At 41.5% G+C, this 15,252-nt stretch overlaps 2 protein-coding genes across 3 annotated transcripts in view; both read right to left on the bottom strand.

The window, feature by feature from the left end:
* The window catches only part of hnrnpl (heterogeneous nuclear ribonucleoprotein L), a 39,226-nt gene extending 26,523 nt beyond the window's left edge, over window positions 1–12,703 (bottom strand). Inside the window, exons 1-3 of one of the 2 annotated variants that reach the window (XM_050035743.1) lie at window positions 11,948–12,703; window positions 11,268–11,386; window positions 2,896–3,133 (exon numbers count right to left, since the gene is read on the bottom strand). In XM_050035743.1, coding sequence (XP_049891700.1) covers window positions 2,896–3,133; window positions 11,268–11,386; window positions 11,948–12,070 — 480 coding nt within the window. In that variant the 5' untranslated portion in view covers window positions 12,071–12,703. The remainder of the gene's footprint in view (window positions 1–2,895; window positions 3,134–11,267; window positions 11,387–11,947) is intronic. The other variant, XM_050035734.1, reaches the window with a different exon arrangement.
* ska2 (spindle and kinetochore associated complex subunit 2) overlaps window positions 1–12,915 on the bottom strand; it is a 245,973-nt gene extending 233,058 nt beyond the window's left edge. Inside the window, exon 1 of the mRNA XM_050036264.1 lies at window positions 12,912–12,915. The gene's annotated coding sequence lies outside the window, so the exon portion shown is untranslated. The remainder of the gene's footprint in view (window positions 1–12,911) is intronic.
* Window positions 12,916–15,252: the final 2,337 nt, after the last annotated feature.

Raw genomic sequence — 15,252 nt, 5'->3', positions numbered from 1 at the left:
TGGAGAACAGTCCCTAACTGCGGGGAGAACGGAGCAGGCTTCCCCAGAGGTCCGCCACTTAACCCGGTCTGTCTCCTCCACACTTTGACTTATTTTCACGTTGCCGACAGTGGGACTTATATTCATTGTGCCGATAGTGGCTTGGAAAACCGCCCATAACCTTGTCACACAGGGAAGAGGGAAGGCTGCTGGAGTTCCTCCAACATTTGCAGTTAGATTATCATATTTTTTTATTGACAAAAATATAGGCTGCTTCGGCTGATTTTTTTATGCACACATGTGCCCCTAAATATTTTTTTACAGTTCGCACACACCTATTTTTAGTCGCAAATGCGAGAGAAATGCTCGCACTGTTGAGCGCTGAAAGGAAATTACCACAGTGGCACACGTGCAGTACAGCGCTGTGCTGCATGTGTGGGAGACAGAGCTGCTTGATTGGATCAGGTGGGCATCTGTTTGTTAGTTTGTGTGTGAGGTGAATCATAGCATATCACTGTTCTTCTTGGTAGTTGTAGTCTACAGTGTGACACTGAGACAGCGCCTGGATGCAGGCAACGGGTGCATTTAAAGAAATGCAGCGACAACACTAGACTTTAGACGCTTTGCTTAACTAAAGACTGATGACTTTCTCCCTGATTTTGTGTTTAGATGGGCGGATACAATTTCAGAGTTTAAAAAAACTCCCTACGTTGCAGAACCAATAGTAAATCAGCAGGGCGGTCCTTCAGTGGCTCGCTGAACTCTTGTGCTCGTAAACATAGTCCGACTGCGTTAAAAGTTTTAAACAACGTCGCTGTAAGTCCTTCATTTCCACAATCTTGTGGACTGAGCACACGTTTGATAAAACGGAGTTAAATCTCTCGGCATCCATTTTCAAGCTCGGACGAGAAAAGGGGGAGCGCACATTTCCGGGAGGGCGTGTCCTTTTAAAAAATGCAAGAGGCGTTGCTTTGTTGCCGGCCGTTTTCTCCGGTGTGTTAAACACACTTTAGAAAGGAGTGTCCCCAGACTATCAGAAGGCGGAGATCTCTGATTGTCTGGTGGCAAGACTACGACAACACAGACATTTCATATATAAGAAATATATAGTGCAGATATAGTGCAGACAAAGTGTCTCTTACTCCTTCCCTCCCTCAGCCTCTGTTAATGTTATGTGCATAAATAAAATTTATAGCCTAAATAAATCAAAACAAGTAAAACCATTTTCCAGTACTAGATTCATTTGGAAGGCCATGGAAAACTTTTTAACACTCCTGACAGATTTTTCATTGTTTCAGACAACATGGATTCAGGCCTACTTGGTACTTCTATACTCATGTTTTAGTTTTGTGGCCTGTGCTGCAACCTTTAAACCTCTGTAGCTCCAGTGCTATGTGCAAATGTACAGCCCTGCTATTCATTTTATATCATTTTTATATACATGTTGTGCAGCTGTATATTTTCAAACAGGGAAAAAAATCCTGTCTTTGTATTTTATTTTGATCACAGTCTGTTTTTTAAAAATGCTTGTGACATAAGAATTTCTGTCCATATCGTCCAGCCCTATCCATGAAACAGCTCTTACTATGGTCACCAATGATTTATTGCTTGCCGCTGACTCTGGGAGTTAATTCTGCTTGATTTGAGTTCCACATTTGATACAGATGATCACGATATCCGCCTTGAAAACCATGATGGTATTAAGGACACTGTTCTGCTGGGTTTTGCTACTCTCTCTGACAGATCTTTCCCTGTTGCAAAGTGAAAATTCTCCTCATCCTCATGCCCTCTCCCATGTGGTGTTCCCCAGGGGTCAATTCTTTTGGTGAGATAATCTGTAGGTATAATATTTCTTTCCAATTTTATACAGACAATGTGCAACATTATGTTCCACTGACTGGTAGTGACATAGACACATTTTCCCAAGTTATGGCTTGTCTGTCTGATATCAAATGCTGGATATCACAAAACCTTCTATTTGCCCCCACTGAACCTGACCTGTACCTTGAGAATGAATTTTAAAATCCCATCCTCCAATGTAAAGCATTCCGCCTGCAGTTCAGGTGTGCTCTTTGACTCTGAGGAAGTCATCCATGCTTTCATCTTGTCACGTCTGGATTGATGTTACTCCCTGTATTCAGGGCTTGGCCTCAAGGCCGTCTCCTGCCTCCAGCTAATTCATAACACACTTTTAACAAATTATAAGAGACTACACCATCTCTCCCTGCCCTCCTCAGATAGGACCCTCCTAACTGTTCCAACAGCCCGCCTCATTACGGAATGAATGAAGTGTTTTATGTTAAGAGCCCTGTGGCTGTCAAACTCCCTACCTGAGGGACTTAGGTAAGCGAACTCCGTGTTTTCTTTTTAATCACTCCTCAAACCCTTCTTTCAAAGGAGGCTTTTTAACAGTGAATCTGTTGTTTGTCTAGTTTCTATCCCTCTTTTATCAATTTAATTTCTTAAATAACCATCATCAAGTCTTATATTCTGTTTTTATTTAAGGTTTTGTTTTTATTTTGATTGTGTTTACTATTTCATCTTGTTCTGTTAAACATTTTTGTAACTGTGTTTGCAAAGGGTTAAACAAAGTTAATTATCATTTGTTTAGACTACCTAGTTCTAACAAACTAAATGCAATGGGAATGGATACTGTTTGATCGACATATTAGTAATGAGTAGGATTTCTAATAAAACTGTAGTTTTTCAGCACTTTGTGAAAATAAAGTTATCTAATTCCTTTATTTATAATGAAGGCAGGCTAATATCTGACAGTGAAAAACAGGGTTTAATGAACACTGACCTAATAAATGAGTTTGTAATCATACAGTAATGTATTCAGTGGAGCATGTTACTCCATAAATTATGATGCAACACTGTCACAACACATAAGATTAGTTTTTAGAATCTTGTTACCGTGGTGATAGGATAGATGGGGTTTATGATGGTGAGCAGCAGCACACTGTTGACGCTCCGAGTGTCGTCTGAGTCTCCTGGCCGGGAGATCTTTTGGCTCGTGGAGTAATTGATGAAGGCGGGGTGGCCTGCAATGTAAACCTGGTTTTCTGCTGCATATGTAACAGCGTTGCAGGAGCCATTCATGTCCTCATACTCCACCAGGGCCTGGCGCTTCTTGGGCATCATAACCACGTAACTGTAAATAAAGATTTTAAGTAGAAAGGTAAGAGGGCCCAAAGGCTGGATTACTGAACCATGCTTCATTCATAAAAGCATGAGCTGCATAATTTTTTAAAATCATTGGCAACCTGGTTTAACTTTTGCTATAACTAGTTCAATTTAAATCAGCATTAGGGATATTTTTCAAATCAACACAAACAGAAGGGATTCTGAGTAACAGAGCAAAAGTTAAAAGATAAGAAGTCAACTAGCGGCTGGTGAAAAATCAAACATCTAACAGGCTAAAGACCAAGATAGTCATAAAGAATTTGACAAACTAACCGAGAGCTAGTTTGCTAGAACTAGAAGGGCACCCTGAGACCACAGACCTCCACCAAGGCCAAATGCCTGACCTCGCAATGTTGAAGGTGCAATACATGACATTTTAAACATTTATGTAGCAACATTAAAATATGTATTAGGGCTGCACGATATTGGGAAAAATTGACATTGTGATTTTTTTTGCCCCCAGCGATATATATTGAGATTTATATTTTTTTAAGGATACATTTTTTCTTTTTCTTTTCTTTGTTACACATTTATTTGTTTATTTTTGGTAATCTGTATGGAGCACAACAACCTCAAGGCCACAATACATCAGCTACACTACCTGTTTCTCCTGGGGGTTTTTTTCTTCCCTTCTCCTTCTCTGCATGCACTGTCGCTATATAACTCAGGACTTAAGCACCTGTCCTTACTTTCCCCTTGACACACTATGGTGTATCACGGCCCTCTCTGGCTCATACTAGGAAGTTTTTCCAATAAAGGCTGATAGGCTAGTCTCCAGGGAGGGTGGGTGACGGTCACAATTACGCACAGTATGGGTATAAAATACTTGACTGCAAGACTAACAGTGCATCAATCTTCATAAAAAGCTTACGCCCTTTTGTGGCGCTAAGCTACGAAGACTAATGCAGACAGGTATAAAAAAATAAATAAAATAAATTTAAAAAAAAGGATGCATTATTTTCCACCAGATGACTTCAGTAGCTCTACTTGGTGAGAATTAATCATTCTGGAATTATTAGGCTGATATTGCTTTGAATGCAACAGCATAAAATGTGCTGAAAATAGGCAATTGTTGAGTGAAACCACCATCTCTTTCAGTGTTTCCCTTATATGCAACTAGCATCAGCGCACTACGCTGATGATTTTTTTTTCTTTTCTTTTCTTTTTTTCATCTTAGCTCTTTAGAAACTAAAGTTATATTATTTTGCGTGACAGACGCTTCATTTAATAAGATAACATTATACTATTTATCGTGTTATACAGTGAAACGTTTCACCTCATAACATGATGACTTATGTTGTTTACACGACGGAATGTCATTTCTGTCTCTACATGGTCGCGCCGTTCCAATTCTCCTCTGCTCTTTGTACCGCGCACGGCGGAGTTAGGCCCTGATGCACGCACGTACCCATCCAACTACCGGCCAATAACTTGCCTCAGTACAACAAGCTCCTGTCAGGCATCATAGCAGCTAAGATGAATAGGCACATGGCCCAATACATGAGCAAGGCCCAGAAAGGAATTGGTAGTAATAGCAGGGGAGCCAAGCACCAGCTACTGGTCGATAGAGCAGTCACCCAAGACTGCAAGACCAGGCAGACCAACCTGTGCAACACCTGGATTGACTACAAGAAAGCCTACGACTCAATGCCACACACATGGCTACTGGAATGCTTGGGAATGTACATCATCAACAGGACAGTAAGAGCCTTCATCAAGAACTAAGTGGAACCAAGGTGATGCACTGTCCCCACTACCTTCCTGCATAGGCCTGAACCCCTCAGCCAACTCATCACAAAGATACAGTCACCTCCTTTACATGGAGTGAATGAGACAACGACTCACTGATCCACCTCACCAGGATCTACAGCATTGACATCCAAATGTCATTCGGACTAGATAAGCGTGGTCTGATGGTGTTAAAGAGAGGGAAGATGATCAGGTCCGGGGGCAAGGTAGAGCTTAGATTTTCTGCCCGAGCCCGAACCCAACGGGTTGGACCGTAATGTCTTGCCACTATCCTCAGGCTCAGACGGGTCGGGCTCCTCATAATAGACCTAGGCTATGGAACCAACTACTTAACACACCTGGGGGGTGGAGCCACGATTCATTAACGGGTGTGGGCGGGTGCTGCTTAGACATAATGATGACTAACAGGTCAGTTCTGGCAGGTGCAGGTTTTCAAAAATTGACTCTTGCAGGACTCTAGACTGCAGTCAAAGACACACAGTGAGAGGGCTAACTGTTAGTGTCACACAGCTAACGTTATCCAACGGTTTTAATAACAGTCAAGCTGTTTGCTGTCTGTCTGAGTTTAACAGCTCTGTGTCAGGTGTTATCTGCTGCAGGGCTTCTGTCCAAGCCGTAAAATATGACGAGTAGTGATGAGATCACGTTGCGCTGCGTTAGCTTTTGCTATCCAGGCAGAGAGAGCAGGGGAAGAGCCTCTTGTGGGGATGGTCCTTCAGTGCTGTGTTGAACAGCATTAACAGCTGATTGGCGGCAATCAGCATTAAATGATAATAAAAATCCTAATAACAAGCTCTAAATCCAAGACAGCATCATCACCATTATTTTTGCAATTTTGTAATTGCCCCTGCAATTTCATTGCAAAAAAAAAGCCTATAAACATCACAACATGCATTGCAGTTTTATTTTGAAAAGCTGCCGTGAAATGAGGCATTTAAGACTGCAACAATCCCAAAAGCAGCCCAAGAAATCCTAGCGGAACTGTCATCCTGAGCAGGAGAGGCAATCATGTTCCCTCTGTGGGTGCTGTAATCCAGGCTTTTCTGTTAGTGTATGGCAGTCCCAAAAATATTGACTTAACACTACATCATTTTTGGCTGCCGTAAAATGAGCGTCGTAATGCTCTCTCTCTTTCTCTAAGTGCATGAGGAAGTAATATTTATACTGGTTTAAAAAAACAACTTACTTGTATTTACCATCTCTACTAAGCAAGAGTTTTGTGGAAAAGGAATTAAAGGCCTGTTTCATAAAGACTTCTGTCCCAAGTATATGTCGGTTGACCTCAGTGATTCTACTAACAGAAGTTTAAGGATATCTATCTTTTAATAAACATTGTTAACTTGCATGCTCTCAATGTCAATTTTTCCCCTTGGTGTTGAAAATTGGATTGAATATTGATATTATTCAAGGTATTGTATCAATGTAAGAAGTTCAGTATTGTGACAACACTAGTCCCTTTCTTCGTGTTCTCTTCCCCACTGGCTAGCTATTCACCTACGTGCGGAACTGAGCACGACCCGTGCTGTCATGAGTGGGAACAGCAGTGGTCATACAATGGTTACTGCTGATAACGTCATCACAGAAGCACATGCCTCTAGCAGGGCAAAAAAACAATCTCGATCACAATAGAAATTATTTGGATAATGATTATAAACCTTGGACATTTTTCTTTTATATAAATGATCCAACAGCAAAAATAAGTGTAACAGCAGCCTGTCTGCTGCCTCTTTCTGTGCCTCTGCTCTGTATCGCTGCCTGTTTGCAGGAGAGCGAGGCTATCCTCCACACAAACACACACAGCATGGACAGCAGCATAACTTTAGAGCAGGGCCCACAGTGGACACGATGAAATAGACTTCACGATATATTTTACTCAAGTCATTGATGACAATGCATATTATTGATAAGTGCAACAAGACAGAGACAGTGTGATCAATTTATCAAACACATGTTGAACAGGCTGAACACAAACTAAAGGAATGTGAATGTTTTCGGACCATCTGCGTGCACTAACTTGCTGCTTCCTCTTAATCCACACAGTCTGTTTTACACAGCCAAGGATCTCGCTATGCTAAACTGCTGAAAGGGAACTTGCATTATCCTCCAAAGCTGAAAAAAACTGTTGATAAAAAAGCCATCACCACACCAATTATATGGAAGTAAAAAGAGACAAAGCACAGATTATGACAGTCATCAAAATATGCCATAGGTTGGTGCAAGGAAACACAACAAATTGAGGATTACGGGTGTAACTAAGCTTCTATAAAGTCTGGATGACCACTTATTCCTTTACCTGAAAAGGTACCATCACTGTGACCACACATTTTTTTAATATGTTACTAGACAAGCCAACTTGTATTGTTTTTAAAGCAAATAAAGCAATTTTTTTTCTTTTAGGAATCAAGTATTTTATCGATTTTTCTGGCGATTAATCAAGTCATGGGTTAAGAAATACGGCATGTTTTCATTAAATTACTTTAGCTTTACTTAAAGGCAATAGTAATATATAAAAGTGAAAATAATAAAATTCTCTGAAATTAGATAAATGAGGAACAAATTTGTTCTTGCTCAGTTGAAGATGGTGGAACCCTCTGCACAAAGCTGTCCAAAGTATGACTCTATTTTTAGAGTATATTTTTTAATTGGCCCTTATAAAAATCATACTTTAAGTTCCTATTACTGGCCAGTTTAGACTCATTCATTGTGGTCAAGGGGTGCGCCTTACACCTGCTGACCCTACTGAGTGCAATCCAAATTAATATAACTGCTGTACTTATTTGTGCATTTAGGCTCCATTTTCAACTCTCTGTGTGTGTCTGAGAGTGATTGGCTACGGTTACATGATGGCTTCTCATTCGGAATGAAATAAATCTGAATGAAATCATTCAGAATTAAACTTTTTCCAGGTAGTTTACATGGGAAATATTCATTCTGAATGAGGGATTACATGGGAGATCAGTTCAATCGCCTTTATTCAGGTCTGCGCAAGGTTTGGGGCAGGGAAGGTTTCTGATTGAATAGGGGGCGGGGCGAATGTTACATCTTTACGTTTACCGGAAGAAAACACTGTAGTCCTCGCTCTGGATAACAAGATGCTTGACGACGTCGTTCTTAGTGCCTTTTTCGGGCATGTTTTACTTGTATTCTTGAAGCAGCAGTACGACAACAACCTTGTCCTGCTAATGCTTCATCTGTTGAGGAGGAGAAGGGAGGTAGAAGACCGTGCTGTGGCGAGTGGAAACCGGTGAGTGCAACAAGTCCGACTGCGCTAGTCCGTTGCTATGCAGCCCGTTGCTATGCGCGCTATATATGTCATCGTGCCAGAAGGGCAAGGAAACGAGCATGCGCAGAAAGACCGGAATGAACTTAAAGAGGAATGAGTATATACATGCACACAACATTCTTTCATTCGGAATGACAAACGGAATAAACCACCCCCTTTAATCAGATTTAATTTTCAATCGGAATGACCGTTTACATGACCACTTTAATCGGAATGGCCTTTCATTCCGATTAAAAGTGGAATTAAACTGTCCATGTAAACGTACTAATTGAAGGGGTGCATGTGTCAGTGAGTGAGTAAGGGGTGCATGTGTGTTAATGTGTGTGACTAACAACATGAATGAAGCTAAGGCTTTAACAAATTGACTACAGCATTTTATTTTCCATGGGTTGCGCTATTCTCTAGCAAAACTTGGCTAATATGCACAATACATCGGCAGGTAACATTAGCCACCGCATTGATTTCTGTTACTGATCAGCTGTTAGCCCCTTTTACACTGCCATTTTCCACGAATGTTGGGTCATTTTGCTGGCAAGCTGTGAGCGTTTAGACACACAGAGCCGGATTGGCGAGTTGATCCGAGGTGCCCAATTTTCCGCCTCGGAGGGTAGTCATATTGGCGAAACCCTTTTAGTTTAAAAAGACCGAGGCGGCCTTCCACTACGGGAGAGACTGTTGAAGACTTGTGGGAGGAGCTGTTGATGACGCCGCACGTGCGACCCACTGGTGGTGGATAAACAGGAAACAGCTGATAGCAGGAATTAGAGAGCAGCTAGTAGCAAGAGGGAAACGCAAACCTGACAGACACTGTAAAGATGAGCAACTGGGGAGACAAGGAATTGCGCGCCCTCCTTGTCCTCGCAAATGAAGAGTGCACTCCCCGATTTTGTTTTTATACTGCCAATGCTGAAAGAAGACTGATTGGGCTTTCCTGCAAATTTGCACAATTCCTGTTTAAAAGGGCTATTATAAAGCTATAATACACGTACGTTTTTTTACATGCGTTATGAATCTCAGGTAGCAATCACTGATTACGGTTAAATGCAATTAAACGTGATGTTAACATACGCTGTTGTGTCGGGTATGCGGGATGCGTACACTGGATGTTTTCCACTTAGATGTTGCAGCATTGACAACATGCTATTGTGGTGTGCTAACAATACACACTGAACTGTTTTCATTTTGTTTTAATTTGAAATGATCCCACACTCTTGACACCTTCTGTCGTTTCCTTTGGGGTGTATCTCGCTCTTTTCTTGTCCCTCTTCTTCCATGTCTGCGCTTGAAATCTACATTACAGCTGCGTAGGCTATCAACAGTGAAAGTAACAAGCGCGTTGTGCAACAGAATCAAGCAACAGAATCAACCATCCAAACACAGCGCACTGTATAGTTGTACTGGATTTAATGAAGTAATTTAAATTTAATTAAATAATTTGCCACAAGGCTGTTTAGTAATCGAATTATTTGAGTTACTCAAGGAATCGTTTCAGCCCTACAAAATCCTCAAACCAAATACCACCGAATATATTCTAAACCAAGCCATGTTTGCACAGTTAAAGGTCCCGCATTGTAAACAGTCAGATTTCCACGTCTTCATTATTATGAGGCAAGAGTGGGTTATATGTAAATACTGTGAAACTATCAAAACCCTGAACCCACCGAGAAATGCACGCAGTCCGTTTTCAGAAATGGTCAGGGCTTCCATGAATTTGTGATGTCACAACTATGATATATATATGTAGAAACTGTCACCAGCTGCAATGACAGCTCAAATAATGCAGTTGTGAAAGATTTGGAAAAACTGACCAATCAGAGCAGACTGGGCTTTTTAGGAGGGGTCTTAATAGTATATTCAGGCAGACAGTAGGGGAACATACTGTTTTTTTGTTGTTTTTTTTACTTTTTTTAATGAATTTAAGCATGTTCTAGTAGAACCCCAGATACAAGCATAAACCTGAAAATGACACAAAGGTGGGACCTTTAACGTTTATGTTATTCTATTTCATGTTAAACTGTATTTAACTATACTCTAAAGTTCAATTAATGAACCCTGTGGTTTTTATCAGGCTTCAGTTATCATCAGAACAGTCTTCAAACTGGCAGAATTATCAAATTATATATCATGATAAATATCAATAAATATGGAAAAATTATCATGCTATTTTTTGGAATATCATCCAGCCGTATGCCCGCTCTCCAGCTGACACATATTACTTCCCAAGAGTGTTATGCCTGGTCCCGCTCTACTGAGCTGTGACTGGCTAGAACTCATACACCAAGGCCTTACTGTCGGAGGCAAAGAGGTCACGGTGGGGCTAGTACTAGCCAATCATGACACAGTGGGGCAGGAGTCTTGGGAAGAAAATAACAGAGACATATAGACATCATCGATTCAGCGCTGGTACAACCTCTGCTGTCGGCTTAAAGGATAGACAACTGATTCTGTGATTGCACCTTTTTATTACGAGCAGTCATAGCAGCTTCATAAGATGATAGTGAGTCAGGACTGTGTTGTGTGTAGGGCTGCCACTAACGATTATTTTCATTGTCGACTAATCTGTTGATTATTTCTTCGATTAGTCGTTGATTATTTCTTCGATTAGTCGACTAATCATTTCATCGAAAAATGTGTTAAAATGTTGAAAAAGGTCGGTCTGTCTCGCCCAAACCCCAAAATTACGTCATCTTATGTCTTGTTTCGTACTCACGCCAAAGGGTTTTAGTTCACTGTCACGGGAGAGTGTGTAAAGCTGCCAATATCTGAACGTAAGAAGCTGCAATAAGATTATTTTGGGGTACTTTTATAGTACTTTTCTATGAAAAATGACTCAAACTGATTAGTCGACTACTAAAATAGTCACCGATTATTTGAATAGTCGATTAGTCATCGATTAGTTGACTAATCGTGGCAGCCCTAGTTGTGTGTGAGTGCCTTAATGACGGTACTATGAATGTTCACACATCAGGTCCCATGAAACCTGCAGCATAACAATCACATCATTAAGAAATGCAGTGAACACTGTGAGCACGTTATGCATAACTTAAAGGGTCTTAGGTGATGTTATTACCTGATGGCTCCAAACTCCTGCAGGGCCTCCACCAGGTCAGCCTCCATGATTCCGTCCACCAAGCCCCTGATGTGCACCACCGGGGAGGGCAGAGGTTTATGAGGATCATCGTAGCTCTCCTAAAAACACAGACACACAACATAGTGCATGTAACGCTAGAGGCACATGACACTTGCGCTGCTGGTGAAAAGAAGATGGAGCAGTTGACCGGTGCAGATGATAGTTAAAGAGCAGGCCCAAACAGTGATTCTTATGAAATAACAGTTATCGCGTGAAATATTAACGTTACTAACGTTATTCACGTCAGCTAACGTTGACATGACGTTTCATGCTGGCTTGGAAAAAAATGCTAATTATTTACATCTTCTGTTTACATCTGCACATCCTATGGTTAACTATGGCATAATTTCTTTCAGTACAGGAAGTGGCATTTATGTGTCCTTGAGTATCTAATAACATTATTCGTGACTTAACGCTGTTATAGCTAAAGCTGACCAAATTAGCGTCAACGTGAATTGTCTTGCTTCAGTTAGCTACTTAGCTAAGTTAGCTTCTTCATTTTAGCTAGCTGCTAGATAAGCACTGCTTTCTCCAGCTAAATTCCCCTCTTAGAAAAGCAAAACCTCGCACATTTTAGCATAATAAAACACTAACTATCATGGCCAACGGGATACCCTCACCGTTGTCATTCCTCCGTCCTCAGTTTTCTGTCTTTTCGTTGCTCTGCCGCCTTCTCCGTAGTATCGGCCCGCAGCAGCAGCCATGTTGTCCTGTCCCCTGTGCCGGGTTTTTGCTGCATTCATGGTGTGTGGGAAAAATGGCAAACTTTACAGCTGAAAGCAACGACTCGATATCCCAGTGTCCATAGTTAGTAAGCGGTGTTTTCAGCTGTACATAAGTCTTGATGGGATCTTTCTGGAGTTCTTAAAACTATGTTTTATTCTGCAGATGGGACTAAGTTTCAAATAACGATGCATTTTATCCAGACGAATGCGTCTCATCTAATGGTAATCCAATGTCATCACATCATTGCTTTTTTGAATGAACAAAGGTTTACTTAAAGTTTACATTTACAAAGGTAAATGCCCTCTGACAACCCCTGTTACTCATACCGCTTTAATATGGAACTCATGAATTCGTGTTTACGACACGAAAGGTCGTAAACACAGAGTTGCGAACGGAGAGTTCTCATACATTTTCCAGCTACGAGGTCATGAATACCACTTAAGAGGGGGGCGTTCATGTGGTCACCTCTCGTTATTATTGTTTCCCGTGACTGCAGCATAATCACACGCCGCACACGTTATTATCGACACGTTACAGAGAATACCACCTAAATGAAGAATTCCAGTATGTTATTTCTGTGGTTCTGGGAAGTTCAATCAATATTTGTGATCTACTCTCTCTCAAAGCCAGAAACCAGAGAGGGAAGTCTCTTCTTCTTCTTCTTCTTCTTCTTCTTCTTCTTCTTCTTCTTCTTTGGATTTTACGGCGGTTGGCATCCATCACTTTGGTGCATTACCGCCCCCCATCATTACGGATTTTTGGCTCTGCTCAACCCATATACAAGCATACACACCTATACAACAAACCTACTTCACTGACTCTCACTCCTCATCCTGACTCCTCAAATCCTATTAACAACCCCGTACTCCTTAAAAATTCTAATAGCATCCTTTGCTGAGACCTGTCACTCATGTCCAACAATCCTTTTAGTGATATTTCCTTTACTCCTGCATCCACCAGCCCCCTCCTCATCATCTCCCTCTGTGTTTCATACCTCCCGCACCTCAGAATTACATGCTCTACTGATTCCTCCTCCTGACACTCCTCACACAAACCAGAGTTATGCTTCCCTATTATTTTTAACGTTTTGTTTAAGGCACTGTGTCCGATCCTTAGTTTTGTTATCACAATCTCCTCTCTCCTGCCTTTGCCAGCAATCCTTGAAGGTCTAACATTTTGTTGAATTTGATACAGGTGTCTNTCATCTCCCTCTGTGTTTCATACCTCCCGCACCTCAGAATTACATGCTCTACTGATTCCTCCTCCTGACACTCCTCACACAAACCAGAGTTATGCTTCCCTATTATTTTTAACGTTTTGTTTAAGGCACTGTGTCCGATCCTTAGTCTTGTTATCACAATCTCCTCTCTCCTGCCTTTGCCAGCAATCCTTGAAGGTCTAACATTTTGTTGAATTTGATACAGGTGTCTTCCTCTGCTCTCTCTGTCCCACATGCTCTGCCATTTCTGATTAATTTTTCCCTTAATTACACTTTTCATTTCTGCCTTACTAATGCTTACTTGCATTTCAACCCTATTTGCTCTCAGTGCCCTTTTTGCCAACTTGTCTGCCTTCTCATTCCCTTGCAGCCCTACATGTGCTGGCACCCAAAAAAATGTGACCTGCCTCCCCTTTCTGTGTATTCTTGTGACTGTGTGCAGAACCTGATATAGAATGTCCTGCCTGCTGTTGGAGTGAAATGATGTGATACTTTCAAGAACTGATGCAGAATCTGAGCATATTACCGTCTTCTTTTGTGCTGTTATTTCCACCCATTTTAATGCCACCAACACCGCCACCATCTCTGCTGTGTACACCCCTAGTCCATCACCTGTTCTTCTATAAATACCTACTCCTTTTCCTGGTACCGCCACCCCGAATCCTGTTACCCCTGTGTCTGGATTTTTCGCCCCGTCCGTGTACACCTGCACAAAGTCTTGATATTCTTGATTTATCAAGTGGCTAAATGCACTCAGTAAATCAACTGTTTTCTTCCCTGTCCTTTTAATTTCCAGCAGAGACATGTCAACTCTCGGACACACTAGTCTCCATGGAGCCTCTACTGGGTAGACCACTGGTGGGCTTATCTGTAGTCCTTCAATAGACAGTTCTTTCGCTATTTTATTACCAACTTTTGCAAAATGCTCCCTGGTGCTCTTCTCATTCTCCCAGCTGTCCTGTAGTACCTCTCTTGTTGGGTGATTAGCTCTATGCCCTTTCAAATTCACCCAGTAATTGGCCATCAGCTGTTTTCTCCTTAACTCCAGAGGCACTTCACCCATCTCTACTTGTATGGCAGGAATTGGTGATGTCTTAAAAGCTCCGCAACAGATGCGTAAAGCTTGTGCCTGTATGACATCTAGCTTTTTCAAATGGCTCTTAGCTGCTGACCCATATGCCACACAACCATAATCCAGCACGGATCGTATTAATGCAACATACAACCTGTGGAGTGCTCTGCAACTTGCTCCCCATTCTCTTCCAGCCACACAACGCATCACATTTATGACTTTTTTACACTTTTCCTCTATCCTGGTGACATGGCCTGACCATGTCAGGCGTTCATCAAACACTACACCAAGGAATTTAAATTGTGGCACCCTTTCCAACTCTTCCCCATACATTTTTAACCTGACATCCTCTCTGATTCTCTTCCTGGTAAAGAACACAGTTTGGGTTTTTTCAGTTGAAAACTTGCATCCCCAGTCATATCCCCAATCAGTCACTTGATTGATTGCTCCTTGAAGTTTTCCAATGACATGCTCAATATTTCTGCCTCTTTTCCACAGAGCTCCATCATCGGCAAACAGAGACCTGCCTATGTCTACAGGAAGTTTTGAGAACACATCATTAATGCTTAAACTGAACAGTAATGGACTGATCACACTCCCCTGAGGCGTTCCATTCCCCACCACATACTGTGTTGACATGACTCTCCCGATTCTCACTTGAATTTTCCTTCCAAACAGGAAATCTTTAATCCAGTTAAAGGCTCTCCCTCCAACTCCAATCTTAGATAGTTTTATCAGCAGGCCTTCCTTCCACATCATATCATATGCCTTTTCAATATCGAAAAACACTGCAATAACTGATTCTTTGTTTGCTTGGGCCTTTCTTATTTCTGTTTCTAGTCTTATCACTGGATCCATAGTATTCCTCCCTCTTCTAAAGCCACTTTGATAGTTGGCTATCTTACCTG

The sequence above is a fragment of the Epinephelus moara genome, chromosome 3 (genome assembly GCF_006386435.1).
Source record: "Epinephelus moara isolate mb chromosome 3, YSFRI_EMoa_1.0, whole genome shotgun sequence".
Lineage (NCBI taxonomy): Eukaryota > Metazoa > Chordata > Actinopteri > Perciformes > Serranidae > Epinephelus > Epinephelus moara.
This window is presented reverse-complemented; position numbering and strand designations above follow the sequence as displayed.